Source organism: Carcharodon carcharias, chromosome 17 (genome assembly GCF_017639515.1).
Source record: "Carcharodon carcharias isolate sCarCar2 chromosome 17, sCarCar2.pri, whole genome shotgun sequence".
Taxonomy (NCBI): domain Eukaryota; kingdom Metazoa; phylum Chordata; class Chondrichthyes; order Lamniformes; family Lamnidae; genus Carcharodon; species Carcharodon carcharias.
The window spans coordinates 70,622,704-70,650,149 of NC_054483.1; the positions used below are offsets into that span (position 1 = coordinate 70,622,704).

General features: G+C 45.6%; 1 protein-coding gene across 3 annotated transcripts in view; it reads left to right on the plus strand.

Annotated features, from left to right (window-relative positions):
* afap1l2 (actin filament associated protein 1-like 2) overlaps nucleotides 1-27,446 on the plus strand; it is a 261,920-nt gene that overhangs the window by 159,491 nt on the left and 74,983 nt on the right. For all 3 annotated transcript variants that reach the window (XM_041209202.1, XM_041209203.1, XM_041209204.1), the window contains one exon: nucleotides 1,990-2,070. In XM_041209202.1, the coding sequence (XP_041065136.1) occupies nucleotides 1,990-2,070 (81 nt within the window). The remainder of the gene's footprint in view (nucleotides 1-1,989; nucleotides 2,071-27,446) is intronic.

Sequence of the window (27,446 nt, forward strand, 5' to 3'; positions counted from 1 at the left end):
TAAACTTACATTACAGAACCTAAGCCTAAGCTAGCTATAGTCTAATGTAAATAAAATGGCTAAGAAATAAGCTGTATCACTGGGTAATAAATACAGGGTACCTGTAATTATTCTTTTTGACATGTTCACCACAAAAATCGCAAGCTGAACAATGCAAACAACTGGACCTCTCACGCTAAAGGTCAATGGGGTTCAAAAAAAGTGTGGTGCGTTCAGTTTTCAGATTCATGGATAAAGGCTACTTGCCCTATAGTAGCTCACAATAACCAGAAATGCTTCAATTGCTTCACGTAAATTAAGTGCTTTTAATAGACAGTGAGTGTTGTGTAAACAAATGTAGAAATCATATTCGCACAATATCTTACAAACAATGGTAGTAGCTGAGGGAGGAATGTTGGTCAGGAGAACTTTTACCTGTGGTGCTTTGGGGTCTTCCTGCACATCGGTCTAGGTTATGGGCTGGATTTAGCACTCCTCCGCTGATGGGTTCGAAGGTGAAGGGGATTTGTTATATCCAATGAGCTTACCGCCTACCCACCTGCCCCTGCTCCCATCGCAAGTTTACAAGTGCTGGGCATCGGGCAACCCATCTCCCAGTGGGCCAACTGAAGTCCTTAAGTGGGCAATTAATGCCCACTTAGGGGCCTCAACCCACTGCCACCGGGATTTATCCGGCAGAAGGAGAGGTCCATGCCAACTGCCCTACCAGGCAGATATCCCTGCATAGACTGATGATGGGCAGGGGTGGGTCCCTTCTTAACTGGCCTCCCAAGGTTTTAGCCCCCTGCCCTTAGGTTGCCCCAGGGCCTCTGAATCTCCAGCACCCCCCATGCCCCCCCAGGCCTGCCATTTTGGCCTCCAGTGAAACCTCCAAACATGTACCTAAATCCTGATCTACACTGCACATCACTGTCCTGAAGTACTGGAGAGCTGCTGCACTCTGACTTGGGGGGAAAAAAATGTTTTTTTCCTAACTTGCTGATCCAGGATGGCTGCAGCCTATTAATGGCCAATTGGATGTTAAATGGCTGCAGGGCAGCTGATGTTCCCTTCAGTGGGCTCCTGACCTTTTAGCCAGAGAGGATGGGAATCCGACGCCTTGTATAATTTGGCCCTATGTTCTGAAGTTGTGTTTGAACCCACAAACCTCTGACTAACAAGTGCTACAATGAAAAGTTCAGCTGATGCATCACATACAAGAGTACCACAAGTATGATGACTTTGGTAATCTGGGCATCTTGCTCATTGACTGATGCAAGAGATTTCAAATAATTCTGTTCAGAAATTGCTATGGAATATATTATGAAGGGTTCAAGCAGTTTGAGCCTATCTTGGTGCAGAACAGAACACAACTGGTCATGAAACTTTTTAAAAAATTAATTCATGGGATGTGGGTGTTGCCAGCATTTCTTACCTATTCCTAATTACCCTTGTTCAGAGGGTATTTAAGAGTCAACCATATTGGCCAGACATGTAGATCAGACCAGGTAAGGTAAGGATGGTAGATTTCCTTCCCTAAAGGGCATTAGTGAACTAGATGAGTTTTTACAACAATGGTTTCATGGTCATTATCAGACTTTTAATTCTAGATTTTTAAAGAATGGTGGGATTTGAACCCAGGTCCCCAGAGCATTACCCTAGGTCTCTAGAATACTAGCTAGTGACAATACCACTATGCCACCACCACCCCAGTGTTCTGAAATTGGAACATTGTCTTTCGCACATACAAGGAATTAAGGTTAGATTAGAGTCTCTTTAACTTTATACATAACCTTTGGGTAGATTGGGTGGCATCCATAATCAAATAAGTTGACTCTAATCTGTTGGAAAGAGCAGGCCTGCTAAGTTGAATGATCTTTTATCTTTCAATTTTTTCATGTGTTTTTATCGTGCAGTTATTAAATAGTTATTCTTCATTTATATTTTAAAATATGAATTTTCCACTTGAAACAGAAACTAGAATATACTACTTTATGCTTAAATTTGTAGCTGGAGAGGAGGAATATATCTATATGAACAAAGTTCTGCTTGAAGAAACAACTGCAACTGAGAAGAAAACATCAGAGAAAGGTAAACAGACCACTGGAAATATTTTCCAATGTGTTTCATTACGAAAAAATGCTTTTATATTCACAGCTTGCAATTTATATTCTGTTGGAATGTTGTCTTCATTATTGAAATATTTTGGAAATATGTCATTAAAACTGATTGAGGTCACAGGGCAGATTTACTAGTTACCACCATGGCCGAAGAATGGCACATGACATGAGTGGACCTAAAAGGGATAAAATGTGAAATAGGCCATTCTATCTTACGGAAAGCAGATGTCCATTGTCCATTGTATAGTGAATCAGCTGCTGGAAGGCGTTACCTGGAAACACATTGGCAAGAAAGGCATTACATAAATGCAAGTCCTTTTTTTTATATATCCAGCATTTGATGACTGTCATGAATGTGATTCAGAGAGGCAGCTGAAGTTCTGCACCTTCAATTTGTGGAACCAGCAACCTAGGGGATGTGATATGTGTCAATGTTGTGGTCAGGAGGATATGTGCTTCATACAATTTTTGAGGAGTTTTGCTTCTCACCATGCTGCACAGGAGAGTTCTATACCTGCTATACATCACACTGGCCTCCTTGAGGGAAGATGTAACTGGCTATCTTTAGGGTTCAGTGGCTGTAGGATGAATCAAGCCAACCCTCTTTTGCAGATTAGGTAAAACAGGGTGCTCTGCAATACTCCAATCTACTGATTCAGCAGCCAATCAGGTTAAGTAATGGAGTCTGGAAACTCTGCCTGTCACTGGGATTATGATTCTTTCCAAGTAGTTCCAGATAATCCTGCAAGACCTAATACAGGGGTCCTGATTGGACAATGACTGCGTGGCTTTAGCTGGTTAAGGTGTCACAGTACATGTAGGCCATGGCTCTGGCCAATCTGTTCCTAAGTACTCCAGATGTGGAAAATTGAGGTGCATCTCTACAGACCATGTGCTCCTACAGCCAGATAAGCAGACTCTCTGTGTGGATTTCTGGAAACTCTTAAATATGATGATGATTTTCTGTAAGTACCAGACACCTGGTTGAACAAAATTTAACCTACATATATTAGGATGTGCAATTGTCCACAGAAAGTGTTCAGGGAAACTCTCCTAAGAAACTTATGTCTTCTCAATGTCTTTTTGTTGTGTTGATCCTTCTCATTTTGTTGTTTAAGGGAGTCCAGATATTGATTTTTTATTGATTTTTAGAAAATGCTAATATATGTTAGTTTGTTCATGTCAGTTTGGACCAATTGGTGGCACTCTTTGCTCTGAATTGGAAAGTTGTGGGATCAAACCACACATCAAGATTTGAGCCCATACCTGCCGTGTCTTGCTGAGGGGGCGCAGTGCTGAGGGAGCATCACACTGTTGGAAGTGGGTTCTTCAGAACACACATTAAATTAATGCATTGTCTACCTGATGTTAAAGATCCTTTGGCACCATTTGAAGGAGGGGGAAGCAGCAGTTTTGAGTTCAGTTTGAAAACAGCTGCCAAGCAGAAGCAACCTAGAAGGGACAGACAGCCAGCCCCAAACCAAAGGTGGTTGAAAGTAGCTGCCAGAGAGAGACTGGAGCAAAGGGACAGATAGCAAGCTCCATGCTAAAGAAGAAAGTCCCTAAATCCAAGGGGAATGGAACAGGGAAAAGTCCTAAGAAGACCCTCTAATTAAATGAAGGCAGGAACCTGGAAAAGGTCTTGTTATGTGAAGTTAAGAGTGAGGCAGAGAAAGGCTCTAAGCTTCAAACTTAAGGAGATAAAGGCTTGGGAAAAGTTAGAAGTCCAAAGAAACAACTGAAGGTCTTTAACTCTTTGCTGTGGGCACGTGAAGCAATGGCGTACTGTTGACAGCTGAGTCAGTGAGAGAGAGAGTATGAAAGAAAGCTTGAATGCATGTGGTGACCCTCGGAGAGGAACATCGGAAGGAGAATTCGAAACCCTAGAGGTGAACCCTTGCGGAAGGTGTCGGTTTGGGAGAGTGGAGATTGGAAACCCTTGTGTGAAAGACAGAGTTCAGTGAGACTGGTTGGCTCACAGTGTGACAAGTGTCTGGGTGGAGTTGAGAAGAGATCCACAGCATCTGTTTGGGGTGACTTCGTCACTTGGTTTCAGAGTGTGGCGTGTCAGACCACAGGTTGCCTAGTGGTATACATGGACTGTGTACTTACTGTGAACATTAGAGTATAAGATAGTTCTGTAACTTGTGTTATACTTACAAATCTGTGTATACCTTTAAAGGTATAGTTGTGGGTGAAGGATCATTGTAAGATAGTTCATCTTTTCTTGTTTAATAAATGTTTCATTCTTTTGTTGAAAGTTCATTTGCTGACTCCGGTGACTCTGTTCAGTAGCCCCTCTCCACGCTTCTAAACAAACAAATAAACATTAGGATCTATCAAGCTTGGGTTCCACTCTGGGATCAGGCTTGTCCAGTTATAACATCAGCTGGGATCATAACACATGGTCTGCAGATTGCCTTTCTCCCCAATTTTATAGGTATGTGTCATATACTTTTGGTACATTATCTTACTATTTTGTAAATACGATGTAGATACATGATTCTTTTCCAACAAGCCAGGGGAAAGTCACTCTGAAATTAATTCGGAGCTTCTAGTTTTGTGATAAGCAATCTGTTCACTATAATGAATTTATTGGAAATGTTTAGTGTTGCATTTGATTAGAAGCAGGTGAGGAACTAAAGTCAAGTTAATAGAAGTGTATAATCAAACTACGGTATAGAATTGTCCAATATATTTCTCTCGTGGTCAATTGCAATATCAGTTGTAATTCCTGCTCTTCTTGAGAGTAATCGTTTAATCATTTGGAGTTTTGAGTTTTTTTTTCAATATTTATGATGAATTTTTATCTTTGTGTCTGTTACACATTCAAAGGTGGAAAACGTTTTTTTCGATACAGATTGATTAATCTTACAATGTGAGGTGCATATAATATAGTTATATTACTTCATAACATATAACACATGTGCATGATTCACAAACATGGAAGAGCTCAGATTTGATCATTCTGTCATTGTAATTAATCAGGAATATAGAAAATTTATGACACATTATACACAGAATATAGTAATGCACATAGTCTAATGTGTAAGACCTACACTGGTTTGGATCATACGTGTATAGAGAAAGGAAAGATTGACAAATTATCTTTGTGGGTAATTGACCTAGGAAAATACATAATGGGGTGACCCAGTTCTACTGAATGAGTTCTTACATCTGACGTCATTTTACATGTTTGGTTGAGAGCTTAGTCTCATAAAAGGTTTATCTCAGCCAGGGGTTCTTTCTTAACAACTGTAAAGAATGGTTGACTTTGCTTGATTGACATCCTTAAGTGGACACCATAAGTTCTTGCTGTGATCTCTTTTGTCAATGTCTCAATGTTTATTTGCACAAGATTAAGAGATGTGAAGTATTTGAAGCCTCTGTTATTGTTACTACAACGGTCTGCCTGATTGACTTTTTTTTATAGAGTTGTAGGAATAGCAGTTTTTTTTTTCAGAAAAAGATTTGTGAATGGGTATTTTTTTACTGAGCAGTTCCACCCATGCCATTGTTACTCTATGATTCATTGGTTCTGTACATAGTGGGTGAATGGGCATGGAAGGGTATCCGTGGGAGTTGGTATGGAGGGTATGAGGACCCATAGGGCTGGGTGGGGGCATGAGATGGCATAGGGGCTACAAGGAGCTATGGGGTGGGTGGGAGACATGAGCAGGCACTGAGGTGGTATGGAGGGGTCAAGGAAGGGACACTACGGGTATGAGTTCCCTACCCTGCAATGGAGCCATCCAGGTTGGGGTGCAGTATTGCTACATGCATCCTTATCCTCTGCCAGTGAAAATTGGAGGCGCCAGGAATGGGGGCAGGAATCCCAGAATCAGGTCCTGCCTGCCATTTTTAATTGGCTCGAGAGTTGTGCTGACTCCACGAAAACCTGGGCCCTTATCAGGAGTACTATTTTGAAGATCACTCTGCAGGCCCTTTGGCATTGCACTTGTGCTTCTTTAGGATGTAACATTCATCAAACTTAAGATGTGCTGGAATATGTGTTTCCACATACATGGGTCTGTCCATAGTGTAGACATCTGTATACCCACTCTACATTTAGATTGACTTAATAGGGATATTAATTTAATGTGTATTTGTACCTTCACCAACATTAATCATGACAGGAGAAGGATTATTGTACTCTCTTTAAAATAATGTGAAACTAAGGCTCCAAATAATGCAGATACTGCCGTAGACACGGATACCTGTTCTTTCATTGCTAAATTATATCATGCCCGACACTCATACAAGCAGTATTGTTCCAGACGCGAATATTGCATTGGAATCCTTTAAATAATTGATTGTTAATCTCCAGTCCACAGACAGGGCTTAAGGAAGTTAAGTGGAAAGGGTTAGATCAGTATGCAATCGCCATTTCAGCGTCCAACAGCATCTTTATTGATTATATATTTACAGACTCGCAAAACAACATCAGGATTGAGGGTTCAATTAAATAGCAGCATCAGTCCTGCATGTGATATGTCCTGCTGGTGTTATCTGGACAAACTGTGAGGGCAAGTCAACATATCACTGAGTGGAACAAAGACAGCGGTAGCTGGAGGAGCTCAGCGGGTCTGGCAGCATCTCTGGAGAGGAGCACAGAGTTAACGTTTCGAGTCGGATGAAGAATCATACGGACTCGAAGCGTTGACTCTGTTTCCCTCTCCACAGATGCTGTCAGACCTGTTGACTTTTTCCAGTTATTTTTGTTTTTATTTTTGTTTGATTTCCAGCATCTGCAGTATTTTGCTTTTATATCACTGGCTCATTTTGAGGGCCCCTGTCATTTGCCATTGCACGGTTTGTTTCACAGTAAATTCGCCACTAATTGTTTGGGGTTTTGCCAGTTCCACAGCTGGAATGCTGTGTGCAGTTTTGATCTCCTTGTTTGCATATGCATTTGCATGCTGGCGTTGGGGGCGGTGCAGGGAGAGTTCACTGGATTGATCCCTGGGTTGGTGTGGTTGTCCTGTGGTGGGATGCTGAATGGATTGGGTCTTCTTTCTCTGCACTTTGGAGGGGTGGGAGGGGATATCATTGAAACAAGCGGGGTTCTGGCGGGGTGGGTGCAAGGGCATGTTCCCCTGGGTGGGGAATTGGGGGCACGGGTGCACGGTCTCAGGGTGGGGGGAGCTGTTCGTTGGGGACTGGGATGGGGATTTCTTTGCTCGGAGGGTTGTGAATCTTTGGAATGGTCTAACCCAGAGGGTTGTTGTGGATGCTGCGTCGTTGAATATATTCAAGACTAAGATGGATAGATTTCTGGGGATATGAGGAGTGGACAGGAAAGTGGAGTTGCAGTGGAAGATCAGCCAGGGCAAAGTCAGCATTGTTTCATCAAGGGGAGGTCATGCCTGACAAATCTGTTAGAATTCTTTGAGGAGGTAACGAGTAGGTTAGACAAAGGAGAGCCAATGGATGTTATCTACTTGGACTTACAGAAGGCCTTTGACAAGTTGCCGCACAGGATGCTGCTCAGTAAGATAACAGCCCATGGTGTTAGAGGCAAGGTACTAGCATGGATAGAAGATTGGCTGTCTGGCAGGAGGCAGAGAGTGGGAATAAGGGGTCCTTCTCAGGATGGCGGCCGGTGACTAGTGGAGTTCCGAAGGGGTCAGGGTTGGGACCACAACTTTTCACTTTATAATTTAATGATCTAGATGAAGGAACTGAGGGCATTCTGGCTAAGTTTGCAGATGATACAAAGATAGGTCGAGGGACAGGTAGTATTGAGGAGGCAAGGAGGCTACAGAAGGATTTAGACAGATTAGGAGAATGGGCAAAGAAGTAGCAGATGGAATACAGTGTGGGGAAGTGTGAGGTCATGTACTTTGGTAGAAAGAATAGAGGCATTGACTATTTTCTAAATGGGGAGAGAATTCAGAAATCTGGAGTGCAAAGTGACTTGGGAGTCCTAGTCCAGGATTCTCTTAAGGTTAACTTGCAGGTTGAGTTGGTAGTTAGGAAGGCAAATGCAATGTTGGCATTTATTTCAAGAGGACTAGAATATAAAAGCAGGGATGTGCTGCTGAGGCTTTATAAAGCTCTGGTCAGACCACATTTAGAATATTTTGGGCCCTGTATCTCAGGAAAGATGTTCTGGCCCTGGAGAGAGTCCAGAGGAGGTTCATGAGAATGATCCCAGGAATGAAAAGCTTAACATATGAGGAACGTTTGAAGACTCTGGGTCTATACTCGATGGAGTTTAAAAGAATGAGGGGGGGATCTGATTGAAACTTACAGAATACTGAAAGGCCTGGATAGTGTGGTCGTGGGGAAGATGTTTCCATTAGTAAGAGAGACTAGGACCCGAGGGCACAGCCTCAGAGTAAAGGGAAGACCTTTAAGAACAGAGATGAGGAGAAACTTCTTTAGCCAGAGAGTGGTGAATCTATGGAATTCATTGCCACAGAAGGCTGAGGAGGCCAGGTCATTGAGTGTATTTAAGACCGAGATAGTTTGGTTCTTGACTGGTAAGGGGATCAAAGGTTACAGGGAGAAGGTGGGAGAATGGGGTTGAGAAACTTATCAGCCATGATTGAATGGCGAAGCAGACCCGATGGGCTGAATGGCCTAATTTCTGCTCCTATGTCTTATGGTCTTAAGTTAGAACTTACTGATCATTCTTTTTTTGGTTTAGGCCTCAGGAAGTATATGTGTGGTCAATATATAATCCTGCTTTCATTGGCAGTCAAAGCCCAGCTTTTGCAAAGGCTTTCATCTCCATTCAGCAGGCAGATGTTTTGGCACTGACTAAGAAATGTTCACATTATGTGGCTACAGTCTTTTCCTTTTGCAGTATCATTAAAGCCAGGCCAGCAACCACTTTTCTGGAACTCTGTCATTCTGGTTTAATTGCGCAAATTACTTACGCCAGGATGACTTGAAAACTATCAGAAAACCATGACAATGACACTGCTCCAGCTGCAGACCCGTACACTCCATCAGGATGATAACTATTTGCACAATTATTGTACTTGTCCTCTTTAAGTAATACTGATGAAATTGACCCAAATTACCTCCAAGGGAAAATACATGAGGCAGACAACTATCAACCCTGCAGCTGCAGTCAGAGAAAGGCTTTTTCTGCCAGGATGAAGTCTTCAAATGAGTTATAAAATGACAAACCTCTTCAAAAGCACTTCAGATGGCACTCCAAGTAAGTTGAAGGCAGTTGTTGGAGATTAAAGTGCTGAAAACACCACCAACATTTCTTTCTAGTTTGCTTTTTAAATCCCACCATTGCAGACTAGGTATTTTTCCATGCAGAATCACAGGGCTGGGACTCAGGGACTTGTCAGCACAGTTGTAATGCTGCCTCTGAAGCTGAGACTTGAGGTTTCAAGCTCCAGAGGCCATCAAATTGTCACAAACTTAGCGCAAAGTATCATATTGGTGGCATTGTCTTTCTGTTCGACATAACATGTCATAACATGCAGTACTAGTAGCACCAAGTGGGGGAAGAAAAGTACAGGATAAACCACCTACCACAGCCTCTGCACCCTCTGAGAAAACAGTACAGTGCTTCCATGAAAATATGAATGTAAGTAAAGGTGGGCAGTCGCATTGTTATTCTGATTAATTATTGAGGTAAATGCATTGAATTTGTTTGTCCCATCTTTTAAACGTTTGAGGTTCAGGGCAGAATCATCCCAGATTAGCACTAAGCACGGTAGCGGATGAGAAAAAGGATATTTTACCTGCTGGCTGCAATGGCAGGTTTTCGTGATATATTGTCCCAATCCCACCTTATTAATTATGCATTCCGGGGAAACACGCCAGGTCACTGGCGGGGTGGCCTCTGATTTGCCCGCCCTGCTGTCATCTCAGGCCTCAGCAAACTGGGCGCCATACTTAAAGGCCGCCCCTGCAAAGGGCTAGCACTCTTCAAGGGATAGGAAGCTGCTGGGAACTGATGGCTGTTAAAGGGGGGAGTTTATCCATCTTCAGTCTGAGGTGATAGTGCCAGCATGCCAATGCACTGAGGTCAACACTAGTAGCTTGGCGGCTGCCAAGGGAACCTTGATCCAGGACATGGGTCCAGCACTGCTGCCCGGGCTGAGCTCTATCGCTGATGACATTGTTGGCCTCCAACAGTGTCAATGCGAGAGGCGTGTGGGGCAGTTCAATCTCACTCCAGTTTCCTCTTTTCCTCAAGGAGTCAGCCAAGGGCCCTTAGGCATCCATAGGGAGGAGGATCAGCAGGTGCATACTCCGGAGTCATCCACTCAGGTGATTCCGGGAGTGTCCGGACCATCAGAATTCCCTCTTCCTGTGACCCCAGCAGCTCCAGCTCCACAGGCTGAGGAGGGTGCCACTGCCACACAGCAAGACCCGAAAGCAGGCTGGCGCCTTCCAGGTCTCCACCCTCCAGAGGATGCCCATCAAGGTCATCACGCAGAGGGCGTAGCAGTCAGCAGGCTGCCTCCATCTCCGCTGTGGATGTCCAGGAAGCACCAAGACATAGTGGCAGGGTTAGGAAGGTTAAGAAGATGTAACTCTTTCGAGTACAAAGACGTTTCCATCTGTTCCTATTCAGATGAAGTTACATTGTACAGCCTGGGCATTGGTGTTAATCACTTGTACATAATGTTCTCTCTTGTAAATAAACTCCCAAGAATGTCTTCCCTGCCTATGGCTCCTTGATCTGATGAGAAGTGTTTGTGTCACTCAGATGTGAAATCTTGGTCCCTGCACAAGATAAATGCAGGTATATCAGTCCAGGGCCTCTTCCCTGTACTTTGTGCAACCTTCCCAGCACTTCACTGTCACTACTCACATCAGTCATGCCTGCACCTCACTGGGGCTTATCATTGCTGCCAGAAAGTCCTGGGCCAGTGGCACAGAGTTCCACCATTCTCTGTGTGTGCTCCCTGCATCTTTGAGGTTCGGCAGCCCCCCACAACCCATCAGCATCTGTGTCCAGTGACAGTGTGGTCCTGAAGGGTTCAGCCCACAAAGGATGCCATAGGATCAGGAGAAGTTAAAGTTTCCCCACTGCATCTCCATGATATGACCCTGTTCACAGAGCACAAGCGAGGTGTCATCAGCTAGACAAGAGCCAGACATTCACATAAGCTATGTGAGGGTATTTGGAGTGTCCCCACTGCATGTCGCCATCACCCTCCTGGAATGTAGGGACTATGGGTATCCGCTGCCTCTCCATGACAGGAACCTTATCACAGAGGGTATGTGCACTGTCATCAGCCAGACAGGAGTCAAACATTCACGGATACAATGTGAGGGTCTATGGTGTCTCCTCACTGCATGTTGTCATCATCCTCCATGAGTCTAGCAGCTATGAAGGTCTCCTGAGCGCGCCTGCCTCGCCTGGCTGGTGTGATGGCCTCATCATCCTCATCCTCATCTTAGAGGACCTCCTCACCCACATCCTCATCAGCATCCTCCTTACTGGAGAGACTTGCAGCTCCTCTATCTCCTCCTCAGCCAGCTCCTCTCCCCGTTGCAACGCCAGGTTGTAAAGTGTGCAGCAGGTGACGAAAATGCATGACATTCTCTGTGCTCTATATTGCAGGGATCCACCAGATCTGTCCAGGCACCAGGACCTCATTTTCAACATTTCGTTGCTTTGCTCCACTAAAGTACAAGTTGCAGCATGAGTCTCATCCACTGCGGGTAGCCCTTGTCCCTGAGGAGCCAACCCTGTAGCCTCTGTGGACCCTGGAAGACGTCAGAGATCTGAGACAAAAACAGAATTACCTGGAAAAACTCAGCAGGTCTGGCAGCATCGGCGGAGAAGAAAAGAGTTGACGTTTCGAGTCCTCATGACCCTTCGACAGAACTTGAGTTCGAGTCCAAGAAATTGTTGAAATATAAGCTGGTTTAAGGTGTGTGTGTGGGGGGCGGAGAGATAGAGAGAGAGAGAGGTGGGGGGGGGGTGTGGTTGTAGGGACAAACAAGCAGTGATAGAAGCAGATCATCAAAAGATGTCAACGACAATAGTACAATAGAACACATAGGTGTTAAAGTTAAAGTTGGTGATATTATCTAAACGAATGTGCTAATTAAGAATAGATGGTAGGGCACTCAAGGTATAGCTCTGTCCGCAAGAATGACCCAAAACTCCCTGTCGCTTGCCATTTTAACACTCCACCCTGCTCTCTTGCCCACATGTCTGTCCTTGGCTTGCTGCATCGTTCCAGTGAAGCCCAACGCAAACTGGAGGAACAATACCTCATCTTCCGACTAGGGACTTTACAGCCTTCCGGACTGAATATTGAATTCAACAACTTTAGGTCGTGAGCTCCCTCCCCCATCCCCACCCCCTTTCTGTTTCCCCCTTCCTTTTTTTTCCAATAAATTATGAAGATTTTCCTTTTCCCACCTATTTCCATTATTAAAAAAAAACCCCACTTGAGCTATACCTTGAGTGCCCTACCATCCATTCTTAATTAGCACATTCGTTTAGATAATATCACCAACTTTAACACCTATGTGTTCTATTGTACTATTGTCGCTGGCATCTTTTGATGATCTGCTTCTATCACTGCTTGTTTGTACCTACAACCACACCCCCCCCACCTCTCTCTCTCTATCTCTCCGCCCCCCACACACACACCTTAAACCAGCTTATATTTCAACTCTTTCTTGGACTCGAACTCAAGTTCTGTCGAAGGGTCATGAGGACTCGAAACTTCAACTCTTTTCTTCTCCGCCGATGCTGCCAGACCTGCTGAGTTTTTCCAGGTAATTCTGTTTTTGTTTTGGATTTCCAGCATCCGCAGTTTTTTTTGTTTTTATGTCAGAGATCTGAGACCTACTGAGAAATGTAAGGTTCGTGGACACTCCCTGGGAACTGTGCACAGACCTGCAGGATGTATTTATGGTGGTCGCACACCATCTGAATATTCAGCGAGTGGAAGTCCTTGTGGTTGCCTAGTTGACTGCTTGTTGCCACGGAGATCTGAGTGTCACATGAATGTAATCAATGACACCCTGCACCTGTGGAAAACCTGAGATCTGGCCAAATCCCAGCGCTCCTGCTTCCTGGCTTTCCTGATCCCAGGCGAAATGCACAATGTTCTGTACTTCATGAAGGTGGCAGCAGTGACCTTATGGATGCATTTGTGGGTGGGGGCTTGTGATATCCCGCGGAGGTCACCTGAAAGGAGCCACTGGCATAAAAATTGAGCTCCACAGTTACTTTCACAGCCACTGGCAGTGGATGCCCTCCATGTCCCTGTGGCGCCAAATCCTGCAGCAGCTGGCAGATGTGACCAGTCAGTTGGTCATGCACTGTCTTCTGCGACACTGGTTCTCGGTCATCTGCAGGAATGACAGGCGCCGTGTATAGAGCCTAGGTTCAGCTAGGCGCCAGCCAGCTATAGCTCGCTGCGGTTCTTCAGCAGTGTGTGCAGGAGCCCCAACCGCCCCATCTTATTGCGTGTGCTGTTCCTCCCTCAGCCAGGCACCTCCGTTGCTCTCTTCTCCTTCGTCTTTACTCCCTGTAAGCCATAAGGCATACAGCTAGGTCACCAGGCTCCATGCTCTTTGTGTACTCCTCCAGCAGGGTCAAAGAGAGTGACGTGTGTCTCTTGGTTAAGTCTGAAGGCTCCTTAACATATCCCAGAGAGTGCTGGCTGCCAATTAGATGGCCAGAGTTTAGTGTGTTGCATGGCTGCCCGAAACCTCACCCATCTCTGCCCCACTCCGCCCAACTGATTGACTGTAGCTTTGCTCATTGTACTGCATGCTGTGCTCCCAGCTCAGGTGCAGGCATTCTCCTAATCTGCACTGCAAGGCTGCACTGTTAGTTTAAAGCAGGAGGGGACACTGATCCAAACCTGAATGATTACATTGCAAGGGGCTGTGAGCACCTCCACCAGTGACTGCTCCATGGCCAGCTTTCGCAAGGAGATTATGTAACTTGCGTAGTCATCCAATTGTTCTGCAGTCTATTAAAATGCTCATATTAGTTTGCAGCCTGTGCCCAAGGGGTGAAAAGCTCTGGAGCACTTGGTGGCAATTTTATGCCTCTGTGTTGCTTGAGGGGGGCAGATAAGCTAGAGACCTGACTCCAAGCATGTCAATGTGGCTGTGCCGGAACTGTCTCAGCAGCAGAGGAATGGTCACTTTATGCAAGGTTTCTCTAATGCGTGACCGCTTCCATCCCCCACCCCACCCCCTGTATGCGCTTGTGCATTACCATCAGACCGGGCTACCTTGTACCCCCTGACAACTTGCCTCAGACACATTGCAGCCCTTGTTCAGCCAGTCAGGAAAAAGTGATTTGCCTGTTCCCTCACCTGAATGCACGAAGCCTCAACCAATGGGTGACCCCCATGGGCGCTGCACAATTTTATTGTGCACTCATCTCCGAGTTCCCCTCAAAGTCCAACTTGCCAGATGCATGCCTTTTAAATCCTGTTGTGAAACATGGCGTGCAATCATGCTAACGTACCCGGATGATCCAGTGTGGTGGAATGATTCCGGTGAGCAGGGCTTATCACAATTTTAATAAAATGACTTTCCCAACTTCCAATGGCAAGAAACGCAGCCCGCCATTGACGGGTGGAGTGGACAATCACAAACTGTTTTCACAAAGTCATGAAACCAATTTTTGACCTTCCCACCATGGCTCACGACCGCCATGACGCCTGACGCCAACGGGGATGGAAAATTCCATCCTAAGTAGTTCTTTTGGCGTCAGAGATTTCAAATTCTAATATTTATTCTTAGAGAGGTCTGAACATATTGCAGCATAATTGATTTTTTATTCCCCTTCATTTACTTGTCTTGGCAGTTTACTATAACCACTAATTACAACTTTAGTCTCCAACATTGAACTTGGATGATCGGAACAAAGTCCCATATCTGATGTTTGTACTGACAAACATAAGACTTAATTTGCTTTTAAAAACAACGTTTAGATGAGAATCTTCCTCAGAATTTGAACTAGTTATCTAAACGCCAATGTGTATGCCAAAAGGAAAAACAAAATGGTTGCCAGGCCTGTTCTCTTAATTTGATTATGCTAACTTTCATTCATTAATTTGAGTTAAACTCATTTTCTCAATGCTGCTAATTTTGTTAATTATGTACTGGATCAACATTTCTGAATTTGTATCTTAGTGTTATGTGCCAGGCAATAACCATCTCCAACAAGAGAGAATCTAACCATTTCCTCTTGACGTTCAATGGCATTATTATCACTGAATCCCCACTATCAACGTCCTGGGGTTACCATTGACCAGAAACTGAATGGAATGAACCATATAGATACCGTGGCTACAAGAGCAGATTGAAAGCTAGGAATTCCGGGGCAAGTAACTCACCTCCTGACTCCCCAAAGCCTTTCCAGCATATACGAGGTTCAATTCAGGAGTGTGATTGAATACACTCCACTTGCCTGACTCCAACAACACTCAAGAAGTTCAACACTATCCAGGACAAAGCATCCCAGTTGATTGGCATCCCCATCCATCACTGGTGCACATTGGCAACTGTGTGTACCATCTATAAGATGCACTACAGCAACCTGCCAAGGCTTCTTTGACAGTCCCTTCTAAACCCATGACCTCTACAGCTGAGATGAACAAGGCAGCAGACACAAGGGACACACAGCATCCTGACTTCACTGTCTCTGAATCAAAATCCTGGAACTCCCTAACAGCACTGTGGGTGTTCCTACAGCACATGGACTGCAGTGGTTGAAGAAAGTGGCTCACCACGTCTTTCTCAAGGGCAGTTTGGGATGGGCAGCAAATGCTGGCCTAGCCAGTGACACCCCTACTCCATGAACAAATAAAAAAAGCACTGTTGAAGCATTTAGCTCCTTTTCTGAAAGTGCTGACTTTTGCTAGGATATGATTTCTAATTAATAGCTATTCTCAGGCACCTTTCCAAAGAAGCTACTGTTCATTTGCGAGCATTGACTGGCAGTAAGCTGTTTGATCAAACTACGGCATCATAGTCAGGATTATTCCTATCCTTACTCCTTGCCAAACACATGCAGATAACAAGCAGGAGCAGGAACAATCCTTGTTGTCCTGTACAATCATTGAAGGGCTTTGATGCCAATCTTAGTGAGCCAGCTGTTGCCAAGGTTTAATTCAGCCAACTCAACACAGACCAAGAGTCAACCCTGGGATTTTCTGGTCTCCAAATGTCACACTTCATACCATTGTCTGAAAATAGGTAAAAATCTAGGACTTGTAGAAAACTAGCTCACGAGTCTCTTCTTTTCATTCACCAGAGTAACATTGAGCAACATAAATTCCTTTCCCTAAGCAAAACACTACGGATGCTGGAAATTTGAAATACAAGCAGAAAATGCCAGAAGTCCTGATCAGCAAAAGAAGCAACAGAGATGTGAAGAGAAACTTTTTTATGCAGCAAGTGATTAGGATCTGGAATGCACTGCCCGTGGGTGTGGTGGAGGCAGATTCAATCATGGCTTTCAAAAGTGAACTGGACAATTATCTGAAGAAAATGATTTGCAAGGCTTCAGGGAAAAAGCAGGGTACTGGCACCAAGTGAGTTGCTCTTGCAGAGAGGCAGCATGGTCATGACAGGCCGAATGGTCTCCTTTTGTGCTGTGATTCTATGATACTTGGCAGGACAGGTAGCATCTGTGAAGAGACAAACAGATAGATGTGAAGTCCCACTGCCAGGGCCAAAAACGGGAGGTTTTTCTTTCAGGCAGGTGGTGGGATCCTGGTGCCGCATGTTGCCAGCCCAATCAGGGGGCTGGCAGCTTAGTAGCCTCAGCAGTGCCATCGCAAGCAGTGGCCATTGCTGAGGCTGTATCACCAGGGGGAGGGCACCACAATAGCAAGGCGCCCTTGAAGAGAGGTGAGTTTGGTTTGGGGACTTTGAGACCAGGCAGGTAGGCCTCAGCAATTGGGATGGGGTGCAATCATGGTGCACTGGCTGCACCTTTGCCATCAGGGGCCCCTCTATGTGCCATGGAGCACCCATCAGGGAGGGCCCCTTCCCTCCGCAGAACCTGCTGGGAGGTTGCCAGGGTTTACCAAGCAGTTTCCCTGCACAGACACGGGCCCTTCTGACACGGCTTAAATGCCCGTTGAGGTTGAAAGGGCCCATAATTGGCCACTTAAGTGGTTCAGTTGACTACCTGTTGGGCTACGATGCTGCTAAAGTTTCCGTTGCTATCAATATGCCGTGGTGGCAGGAAGAGGTCAGGCTCCCCTTTTGACGTCTTCCTTGCCTTGTTGCCAGCCAGTCGCCATAGGACTGGGAAGGTTCAGCCCAACTCTAAAGCTCATGACCTTTCATGAAAATTCCTTTCCATTTAATTGCTGGTTTAAAAAAAAGTCTTGGGCAGAATTTTTCGGTCGGCGTGCGGGTGCAGGCCCGACACACTCGAGCGTAAAATGCACGTGATGATATTGGGCAAGTGTCCTGACGTAATTGCACACTCGCGTGGTATTTCACTCGGCGGGCACATGCAGGTGCCAGAGCCATGTCCACCATTAATTAAGAGGCCTGTTAAGGCCATTAAAAAGGCAAATGACGCCGATTTTTTTATTGGCTGTGCAATTTGGTGCTCATCACATGGGCAAAATGGGCAGGCAACCACTGGACAATTTCAAAAACTTCACCCATGGGCAGGATAAAAAGAGTGAGCAGCATTGCCAATGAGAGTAGTGAGGGGTTTGGTAGATAGTTTGCTGCTGGTGACTTATTGGTATATGGCAGCTTCATCTCTGTTCGAGGTTTCATTATTAGCATTTCCAGGTTTCATTTCAAGACTCCTGGGTACCTCCAAGTACCCCAGAGGATTCAGACTTTGTGTTACCTTGTTAATAGGGATCGTGGTCTCCGCTGGAGGCACCTCCCCTGAGGAGGAAGAAAGGGGCAGAATGGAGAGGAGGCCAGGTGTCCCAATGCAGCCTCCAGGGGAGCGACCTGTGGGGGGAGAGGCACAGGGCACACAGGGCCAGCTGGCAGTCCAAGATGGAAGGGGCCGCAGAAGACGCCACTATCCTGCTGCCAGTGTTTACAGGTAGCAATACAGCTACCTCAATATGTCCGACATGCAATGCCAAAAAGAGACTCTGCCTCTCAAAGGAGAGATAGTGACTTCCATCTGTCAGATGATTGGACCTGAGATCAGCTCCAACTGTGTGAGCGGACACCCCCTGCCAGTGGCTCTGAAGGTCATAGTGGCCCTCTGCTTCCATGTGTCAGACTCTTTCCAGGCATCAGTGGGGAATCTGTGTGGAATCGCCCAATCAGCTGTCCGTAGTTGTGTCAAGCTGGTAACAGAAGATCTGTTCAGGCATGCATTGACTTTCATTCATTTCAGTATGGATGAAGCCAGCCAGGTTGAGTGAGCCAGAGGCTTTGTAGTGATTTCTGGGTTCCCCTGCATCCAGGGTGCAATAGACTGCACATATATGGCCATCAAGATGCCAGCGGGTCAGCAGGGTGCTCTCGTTAACAGGAAGGGATTCCACTCCATGAACATGCAGATAGTGTGTGACCATAGGATTCAGATTCTGCAAGTCTGTGCAAGGTACCCTGGCAGCTCCCATGACACGTTCATCCTAAGACAGTCCCAGGCTCTTCAGTGCTCCAGCCCGATTGGATGGATGGCTGCTGGGGAAAAGGGCTATCCCTTGAAGAGATGGCTTATTACGCCTCTCCGCCACCCATGAACAGAGGCAGACCAGCGGTACAACAGGAGCCATGCCTCCACAAGGACGGTGATAGAGAGAACTGTAGGTCTTCTGAAGATTCCCTTCTGATGCCTGGATCGTTCATGGGGAGCAACTCCAATACCCCCCAGAGCAGGTGTCACTGATAGTGGCTGCATGCTGTGGTCTCCACAATCTGGCACTGGCAAGAGGGGACCCACTGGAGGATGAGGATGTTGACGCAGCTCCTCAGGCCACTGATGATGAATCCAGTGGTGAATCAGAAGAGGAGCATGGTGCGGAGAATGCTAAGGGTTTGGAGGCAGACCTCTGTAAACTCCCAGGGAGGCAGGGATACCAGGAATGCCTTGATCCAACGCTCGCTGGACATCCAGCATCTAATGGACGACTCTAGAGGCTCATCGTCTGCCTTCAGCTGATCATCATCCTGGTCTCCAGCAGTTCTCCAATTGCCAGCACCCTGGGCACTCTCTGCCTCTGCCTGCACCTCAAGAAAGTGTGAAGAATTCTCACCTCTGTGTACTGACGTTCTAGATGAAGATCTAACACCCACCGAGGTGCTCTGTTATCTGCACTGATGACTGGTTCAGAGAGCGGATGTGATGCAGGTGCATCTGGAGACTGGTGGTCCTCTGGAGTCAGGGGTGGGTCTTCGGGGTCCTGTGATTGGGTGCGTGATGGCAAACCTAAGGGAGAACAATGACATACCATTAGTTTAAGTCATCACATTGTCGTTGTGCATGCCAGGCACCCTGGTGAGACCAAAGAGATCTCCATTTTTCAATGGTCAATGGGGAATCCAGTTTTGAGGCTCTCACCAATGATGACGCTACACACGAACGTTTGCACCATCTGAAACTCTCACCTCTGTGCACTGCACTCTTACCTTCGTCTGACACCCCAGGCTCAACGCAGTCGGTTGACTGAGGTGCATACTGGCCCTCCAGCTCAGGGGCCTCCTACTCATGTCTGGTTAGGATTATGAGGTTAGTGGGACTTCTGCCGGTCCGCAACCTTTCAATGCTGTTATGGGCCGTCTTCTCCTGAAAGCACAGAAGAGCTTTGATTAGTCCACTCTCTACCTGCAGCGCCATTGCAGCCTGACCAACCCCACCTGAGGAGCACCTTGCAGGGCTTATCCAAATCGTGGCCCTTGAGTCGCAATGAACTCAGTCCAAGCAGCTAGGGTTCACCCCCTTTGCCAGCTCCGATGTCATTGACAGTTGGTACTCAGACTCTAACACCCCTGAGCTCCACTGGGGGTGGGTGGGGGGTGGGGGCGGGGGAGGTTGGGTGGGGTGGGGTACAGCCAGCCCTTAACACTCAACACACTGACCCATGCCAACACGGTACTCCCCCTTCCTGAGCACAGCAGGTCGTTAAACCTCTTGCGGCACTGGGCCCAGGTGCACCGCACCACATCGTGGCTGCTAACCAGCAATGCCACCGCCTCCCAAGCTCTTTTTATTAGGTGCAGTGGCCTCTTCCTTCCATCCCTGGCGACAAGGGTGTCAAACCAGCAGCCACCTCTTCAGGAGGACTGCGAGGCAGTCATCAGAAAACCAGGGGCCTGAGTGCCCACCCAACCTGCCCCCCTGCCTGGTGTCTGCAGCCACATTTGAATCCATAATTTTTAATCCCCTGCTGGCAACACCGAAGATGTCTTCGTCACCGGCAGCCTTCCAGGGCCTGACTCTGCCAGTTTTAAACCGGTCACCCGGCGGCTGACAGGCCCCCAGCCCCCGCCTGCCCTTTCCTGACCGTTGGGGAGCTGCCATTCAGGCTCGGTGAGCCTTATTGGCCTGCCAGTGTGAAATCGCGGTCGGGGGCTAATCGTGGGGTGCGGCCTGTTTTCTGGCTGCTCCTGGACCTACCAACCATGCCCGCATGCCGAACTCAAAATCCAGCACCATGTGTTTCTGACATTACCAATTGCAAAAAAAATGTGATGTTGACATTTATAATTTCCCTACACATAATAGCAAGTAGCATGACATCATCAACTGGTGACAAAGGTTAACAGTCTTGAAACAGTAAATTATTGCTCTCAACTAAAGGAAAACAGGAATTCTTGCAGACAAAATCTGAGCAGTTCATTAATCGGTGGGTGACTTTATGGGTTAACAATTTATCCTGCCATCTTTACGAATTATGTTCAAATCTAGTCTTAGTAGATTGAATGAAACTCTCACTTTCTGCTGGTCACAAAGGTCCTATATGGATTGAGTCTGGGCTTTGTTAACTCAATTCCTAGTGGGTGTTGGCACACAGCACAAAACTTGCACTCAATTAGCAATTGCTTTTAGAAAGAGCAAAAGGATGATTGGTGTGGGAAATGGAAATGTCATGCCAACGCAGCAGAGAATGGGTACTCTTTTGAGGCGAGAACAAAGGTAAATTGTTGGGATTGGGTAGAGAGAGATTCACAGCCGTACCTGACCTGGGAGTACTGTTTGCTCGTTCACAAACGGAGAGCACTCTGTTTCTCAGCAGCAGCATCCTCGCCTCAATTAGCATAATGTTAAATTAAAAAAATCAGTACTGGGTTTGGAGCAGTGTTCAGTTCGTATAAACACTTAAATTATTTTGAGTTTCATTTTAACGCTAAATGTTCATCATTTGTCAGCTTTGGCTCAGTGATCGCGATTCTCAGCTCTCAGTCAGAACATAATCCAGGCTGGCCCCTTCGTACTGAAGGACTACTGCATTGTCAGAGGTGCCAACTTTTGTACAAGCCATTAAACCGAGGCCCCATCTTCTCTCCCAGATGGAAGCAAGAGATCCCATAGCATTATTATCAGTTATCCAGCTGATCTTATTGATATTGATCCCTCAATTGTCGGTTTCCCTTGGTTACCGAAGATGGCCATTTCTTGTGTGCATAGAGTCATCTATTATGTGTATTAATGTAGCTTGAAAAAAGATTATCTGGCCATTATCTCATTGCTGTTTGTGGGAGCTTGCTGCATGCATTTTGACTACATTAAAGCAGTGAGTACATTTCAAAAGGATTTAATTGGTTGGGACGCATTCTGAGCTGTCCTGAGGTTGTGAAAGGTGATATATAAATGCAAGTTTTTTTCCTTCTTATCCTCATGTACAGTTGGAAAAATTAAATTCTGTGACTGTCCAAAGGGAATCTGGGCACATGACCCATTTTGATTTACGCAGCTCTGGCCAATACTTAGAGTAAATTCCTGCTTTCAATTCTGAAAATGGGCTTCATCTTTGCTACATTTGGCAGCTGCAGGACAGTTACTGTATGCAATGGAGTGTGTATTGAAACTTTAATCACCATTCCAGGGATTGGAAATAACTTGAGGAAAGCCAGTAATCCCATTTTGTAACAAATATGAGGCAATGTTTGAAGTAAATGATTCCCAAATTATTCTTTATCGCTAGAACTGAAGCAGTTCAGTCAACATATGCAGGGAGAGAACAAACACATTATCATTTTGGATGCAGAGTCTTCTTATGAATTTCTGAAGAAGGGCCTTGATCTGAAATATAAACCTGTTTGTTTACTCCACAGGTACTGACTGGAATGCTGTGTGTCATCTGCATTGTCTGTTTGTGTTTCAGATTTCCAGCATCCATAATATTTTGCTTTATTTTTTTACTGGAACTGAAGCATTAGGTTGAGGATCAAATAACTGATAGTTAACGTGCAAACATGGAAAATATGGCCATAAAAACATTAATTATGTTCTTAGGATTTTCACACAGATGGCTTGCTACCAAAAGTCATCCCAAGTAAGAACATAAACAGCACAGCATGGAATGGTAACAGCGTAGAAGACATCCGGCGTGTCGAGCCTGTGCCGGCATTCTGCAAAGCAACACACCTAGTCCAACACCTCCACCCTTTACTGGCAGACCTGCTATTTTTTCCCCTTCAGGTGTTTATCCAACCTATTTCTGAAAGCCATGAACGCATCTGCCTCCGCTGCCCTTTTCAAGCAGTGCATTCCAGTTGCTGTATAAGAAAACTTTTCTTCATGTCGCCTTTGCATCTTTTGCCAATACACATCATTCTAATTACATCAATATTTTTATTTTGTATTACACGTTTTCCGACTGATGAGATGTGGTTGTATTTGGAAGGCTGAGGAATTTTGATTAGATATTTTGTCATTAAGGTTTGACAGTTGTATGTTGGGAGGACCAGCGTGCGATGCTACAGAGTGGTGGGATGTGGAATCCTGCCTGAGGTCATTCACACTGCCGAGCTCCATCATGTAAAATTTTTGTGGACTGAGTGGTAACCAAGTGCAGCTGTCTTTGGCCAGGCCAGAGTTTTCAGTCGTCATCCTGCTGAATCTTCCAGGATCTGGTTTGGTTTCGTACATGAAGTGAACTCTTGGTATTGGAAGCTTGCGGGTTGGGAATTGAAAGCTGGATTTTGGTGGTTAAAATTTTGACCGGGTTAGGAATCATTGCTGGAATGGAGTAGAGATGTCCACGAGGCACTGATTTGCCAATATATTAGTGGCCCTGCTACCGTTATTTAATCATGGTAAATGGCATGTGGGCAGGAGTGCACAGGAGGAGATGGTGGCTCACATCAGTGCTGCTTCCAGTTTGCTGCAGACCAGGCTGAAAATGTGGAAGAAGTTTAAAGATATCAGCAAATCAGCCAAGGTAAGTCTATCTACTGTGAAACATCCCACTCAGACTATCTTCAAATCTTTAGAATGCAAATCATGCATGTCCATTTTTGGCAGGCATGCTTTGCAGAAGCTGCTTATGCTTGTAATTGAGATTGTTAGAATTTTGCTAGTGAATGGTATTAATGGTTACAGAACCAAGGAGGGTCGATAGAGTCAAAGTACAGATCAGCCATGATCTAAGTGAATGACGGAACAGTATTCAGGGGCTGAATTGAGGGGGTGAGGTGAAAGTGACTGCCCTTGATATCAAGGCAGCATGTGACAGAGTGTGGCATCAAAGAGCCCTAGTAATACTGGGGCCAATGGGAATCAAAGGGGAAACTCTCCACTGGTTGGAGTCATACCTAGCACGAAGGAAGATGGTTTTGGTTGTTGGAGGTCAATCATCTCAGCTCCAGGACATCACTGCAGGAGTTCCTCAGGGTCGTGCCCTCGGCCCAACCATCTTCAGCTGCTTCATCAATGACCTTCCTTCCATCATAAGGTCAGAAGTAGGGATGTTCGCTGATGATTGTACAATGTTCTGCACCATTCGCAACTCCTCAGATACTGAAGCAGTCCATGTCCAAATGCAGCAAGACCTGGACAATATCCAGTCTTGAGATGACAAGCGGCAAGTAACATTCACACCACACAAGTGTCAGGCAATGACCATCTCTGACAAGAGAGAATCCAACCATCGCCCCTTAATGTTCAATGGCATTACCATCACTGAATCCCCCCCAATATCAACATCCTGGGGGTTTACCATTGACCAGAAACTGAACTGGACTAGCCATATAAACATTGTGGCTACAAGAGCAGGTCAGGGGCTAGGAATCGTGCGATGAGTAACTCACCTCCTGACTCCCCAAAGCCTGTCCACCATCTACAATGTACAAGTCAGGAGTGTGATGGAATACTCCCCACTTGCCTGGATGAGTGCAGCTCCCACAAAACTCAAGAAACTTGACACCATCCAGGATAAAGCAGCCCACTTCAACAACTTTAGGTCGTAAGCTCCCTCCCCCATCCCCACCCCCTTTCTGTTTCCCCCTTCCCCTTTTTTTTCCAATAAATTATAAAGATTTTCCTTTTCCCACCTATTTCCATTATATTAAAAAAAAACCCACTAGAGCTATACCTTGAGTGCCCTACCATCCATTCTTAATTAGCACATTCGTTTAGATAATATCACCAACTTTAACTTTAACACCTATGTGTTCTATTGTACTATTGTTGTTGACATCTTTTGATGATCTGCTTCTATCACTGCTTGTTTGTCCCTACAACCACACCGCCCCCCCACCCCCCCCTCCACCTCTCTGTCTCTCTATCTCTCCGCCCCCCACACACACACACCTTAAACCAGCTTATATTTCAACTCTTTCTTGGACTCGAACGCAAGTTCTGTCGAAGGGTCACGAGGACTCGAAACGTCAACTCTTTTCTTCTCTGCCGATGCTGCCAGACCTGCTGAGTTTTTCCAGGTAATTCTGTTTTTGTTTTGGATTTCCAGCATCCGCAGTTTTTTTGTTTTTACCACTTAATTGGAACCACATCCACAAACATTCACACCCTCCACCACTAACGCATGTAGCAGCAGTGTGTACCATCTACAAGATGCGCTGCAGGAATTCACCAAGGCTCCTTAGACAGCACCTTCCAAACCCACGACCACTACTATCTCACAGGACAAAGGTAGCAGATAGATCAGAACACCGCCACCTGGAAGTTCTCCTCCAAGTCACTCACCATCATGACTTGGAAATATATCACAGTTCCTTCACTGTCGCTGGGTCAAAATCCTGGAACTCCCTTCTAACAGCACTGTGGGTGTACCTACACCACACAGACTGTAGCAGTTCAAAAGATAGCTCACCACCACCTTCTCAAAGGGAACTAGGGATGGGCAATAAATGCTGGCCCAGCCAGCGAAGCCCACATCCTGCGAATGAATAAAAACTCTACTGTTATTCCCTTATTCCTAACTCTCACTATTCTGATCTGCTTAAAGGTATTCACCCAAAGAAATACTTTGAAATAAATCTACCTCCATGATACATTAACTTACAGTCTTGATGGGCTGTATGATAGACACTTGGAAGTCACTTTGTATGTTCCTGGCATTTGCAGCTTTGAACTGTCGCTTCTCTGCTGATAGGGAAAGGCATCACAAAACAGAAGGCATTAGGCACGGTTGGGAGAATGTCTATTATTGAAAACTTTCAATTCCCTTTGAAGAGATCATAATAGAAAGTCAAAGTGAAGGGGGAGGTTTCCTGTAAGCTTGCATCTAATACCTCCATTCTCACATTATTTCTTCTCACTCTACTTGTTTGCCAACTCACTCATTAACTTGATCACTGACTCCCAGGCAAACATTCAAACATAATACCACAACAGAAGTCATTTTCAATTTCATCGTTTGGGAGGTATCCTGGCAGTGGAACTAGATGAAAACTGCACAGCTTCTGCAACTGGCGGGTAATCCACTCCATCAGGTCACCAACCAGGGACGAAGTTGAATATGACACCCCCCCCCAACCCCAGTATATTCTCAAGTAAACAGTTTTGGAAAGGATATCAAACAGGCAGGATTGTAATTTATGTTTCTCTTCTGTCATTATAGATGTCAAACATGAAGCAGTCCCAAATACCTGTGCCAAAGAAGAAGGCAGTACCTGATGCCATTCACTCTTCATGGTATCAACGCCAACATAAGTACCTCTTTGGCAGTGAGTTTCAGGAGGGAACAGTGATTGAAACACTGAGCATGAGTGAGAAAGAGCAAGTGAAGTATCAGCGGATAATCTTTTAGCTGGAAAGCCAGTTTATAGCCTTTCTCAGCTGTGGAGCCTTGAGATTAGGATGCAGTCATTGGAGACTATGGCAAGCACCCTACAGAGAATGTGAGGGTCTTGACTTGTTCCATCAATACAGTCATGCATGAAGACACTAGAGTGTACTTCGGACCATTTGGCAACTCCAGGGCCATTTCAGCAGGACATCCAGCCCAGTTGTAGTACTTCTCATCATTCAATGCTTAGCTGCTGCTTTAGAGGTTCCAGTCCAGCATGTCTGATTTCAACAATCATCAGAATAGCAATGAGTATCGTAGTGCAGAATTTTACTACCTTGATTGCTGCCAATGGTTTGTTCCATTATAGATCACTGACTTGCTGAGAGAATGGCCAGAAGTCAGAGCACAGGAGGCATGAATGAGACTACGGTCTTTGAGACTGATGGTATATTTTACTACTCCAGCCCCTCACCTCCTCAACCCCTGAGCAGAACCTGTCAGCCTCCAAATAGGCTATCAGTCACTTACTCCTGCCGATATTAGAACATCTGAAGTGAGCCCAAGGTGAAGAGGTAGAACATGTAAAGTATGGACAGCATTAGCACCACGATGCAGCAAATCACATTGAGCACACATGCATTGTAAGAATATAAACTGAATTTAATTTATAACCACTTGGACATGAGAATTTCTTATTGTTGCTGTCTTCTTTCATCATGCATTAAAACTTGATGGTTGTTGGACTGCTTTTAGTGTGATTTCCATTATTAAGGTAAGACTGGCATCGCCAAAGGGTTATTGTACCCTGAAACTTCCAACCAGATGCATTAGTGCATCTTGAGGTAGAATGAACATTGATACTATAGGATCTTCATGTTGCGCTGTACTCACCCTGAGGTCAGACCTGCTACAGGGCCTACCAGCAGCAGAAGGGTAGCAGCCTGCAGCAGTGTGACAGGCCTTGGCGATCAATAGCCAGAAGCTCCTGAATGCACATGAAGATCCTGGGGGAGTTCAAAGTTGAAATCCTCCTGCACTGGGATGCCTAATCACCTGGACATAAAAGGAGAAATGGGAAGACAAGGAATGCACTTGCTTGGCCTATGTCTGCTGCATGGATAAATCAAATCTCTCCCCCACTGCCTCAGGAAATCCCATGGCAATGGAGATGAGAGCCTTGGGCAAGAGGCAGGAAAGTTAGGCTGTGACAGGACAGCACAACAGCTCTAACCTCCACTTC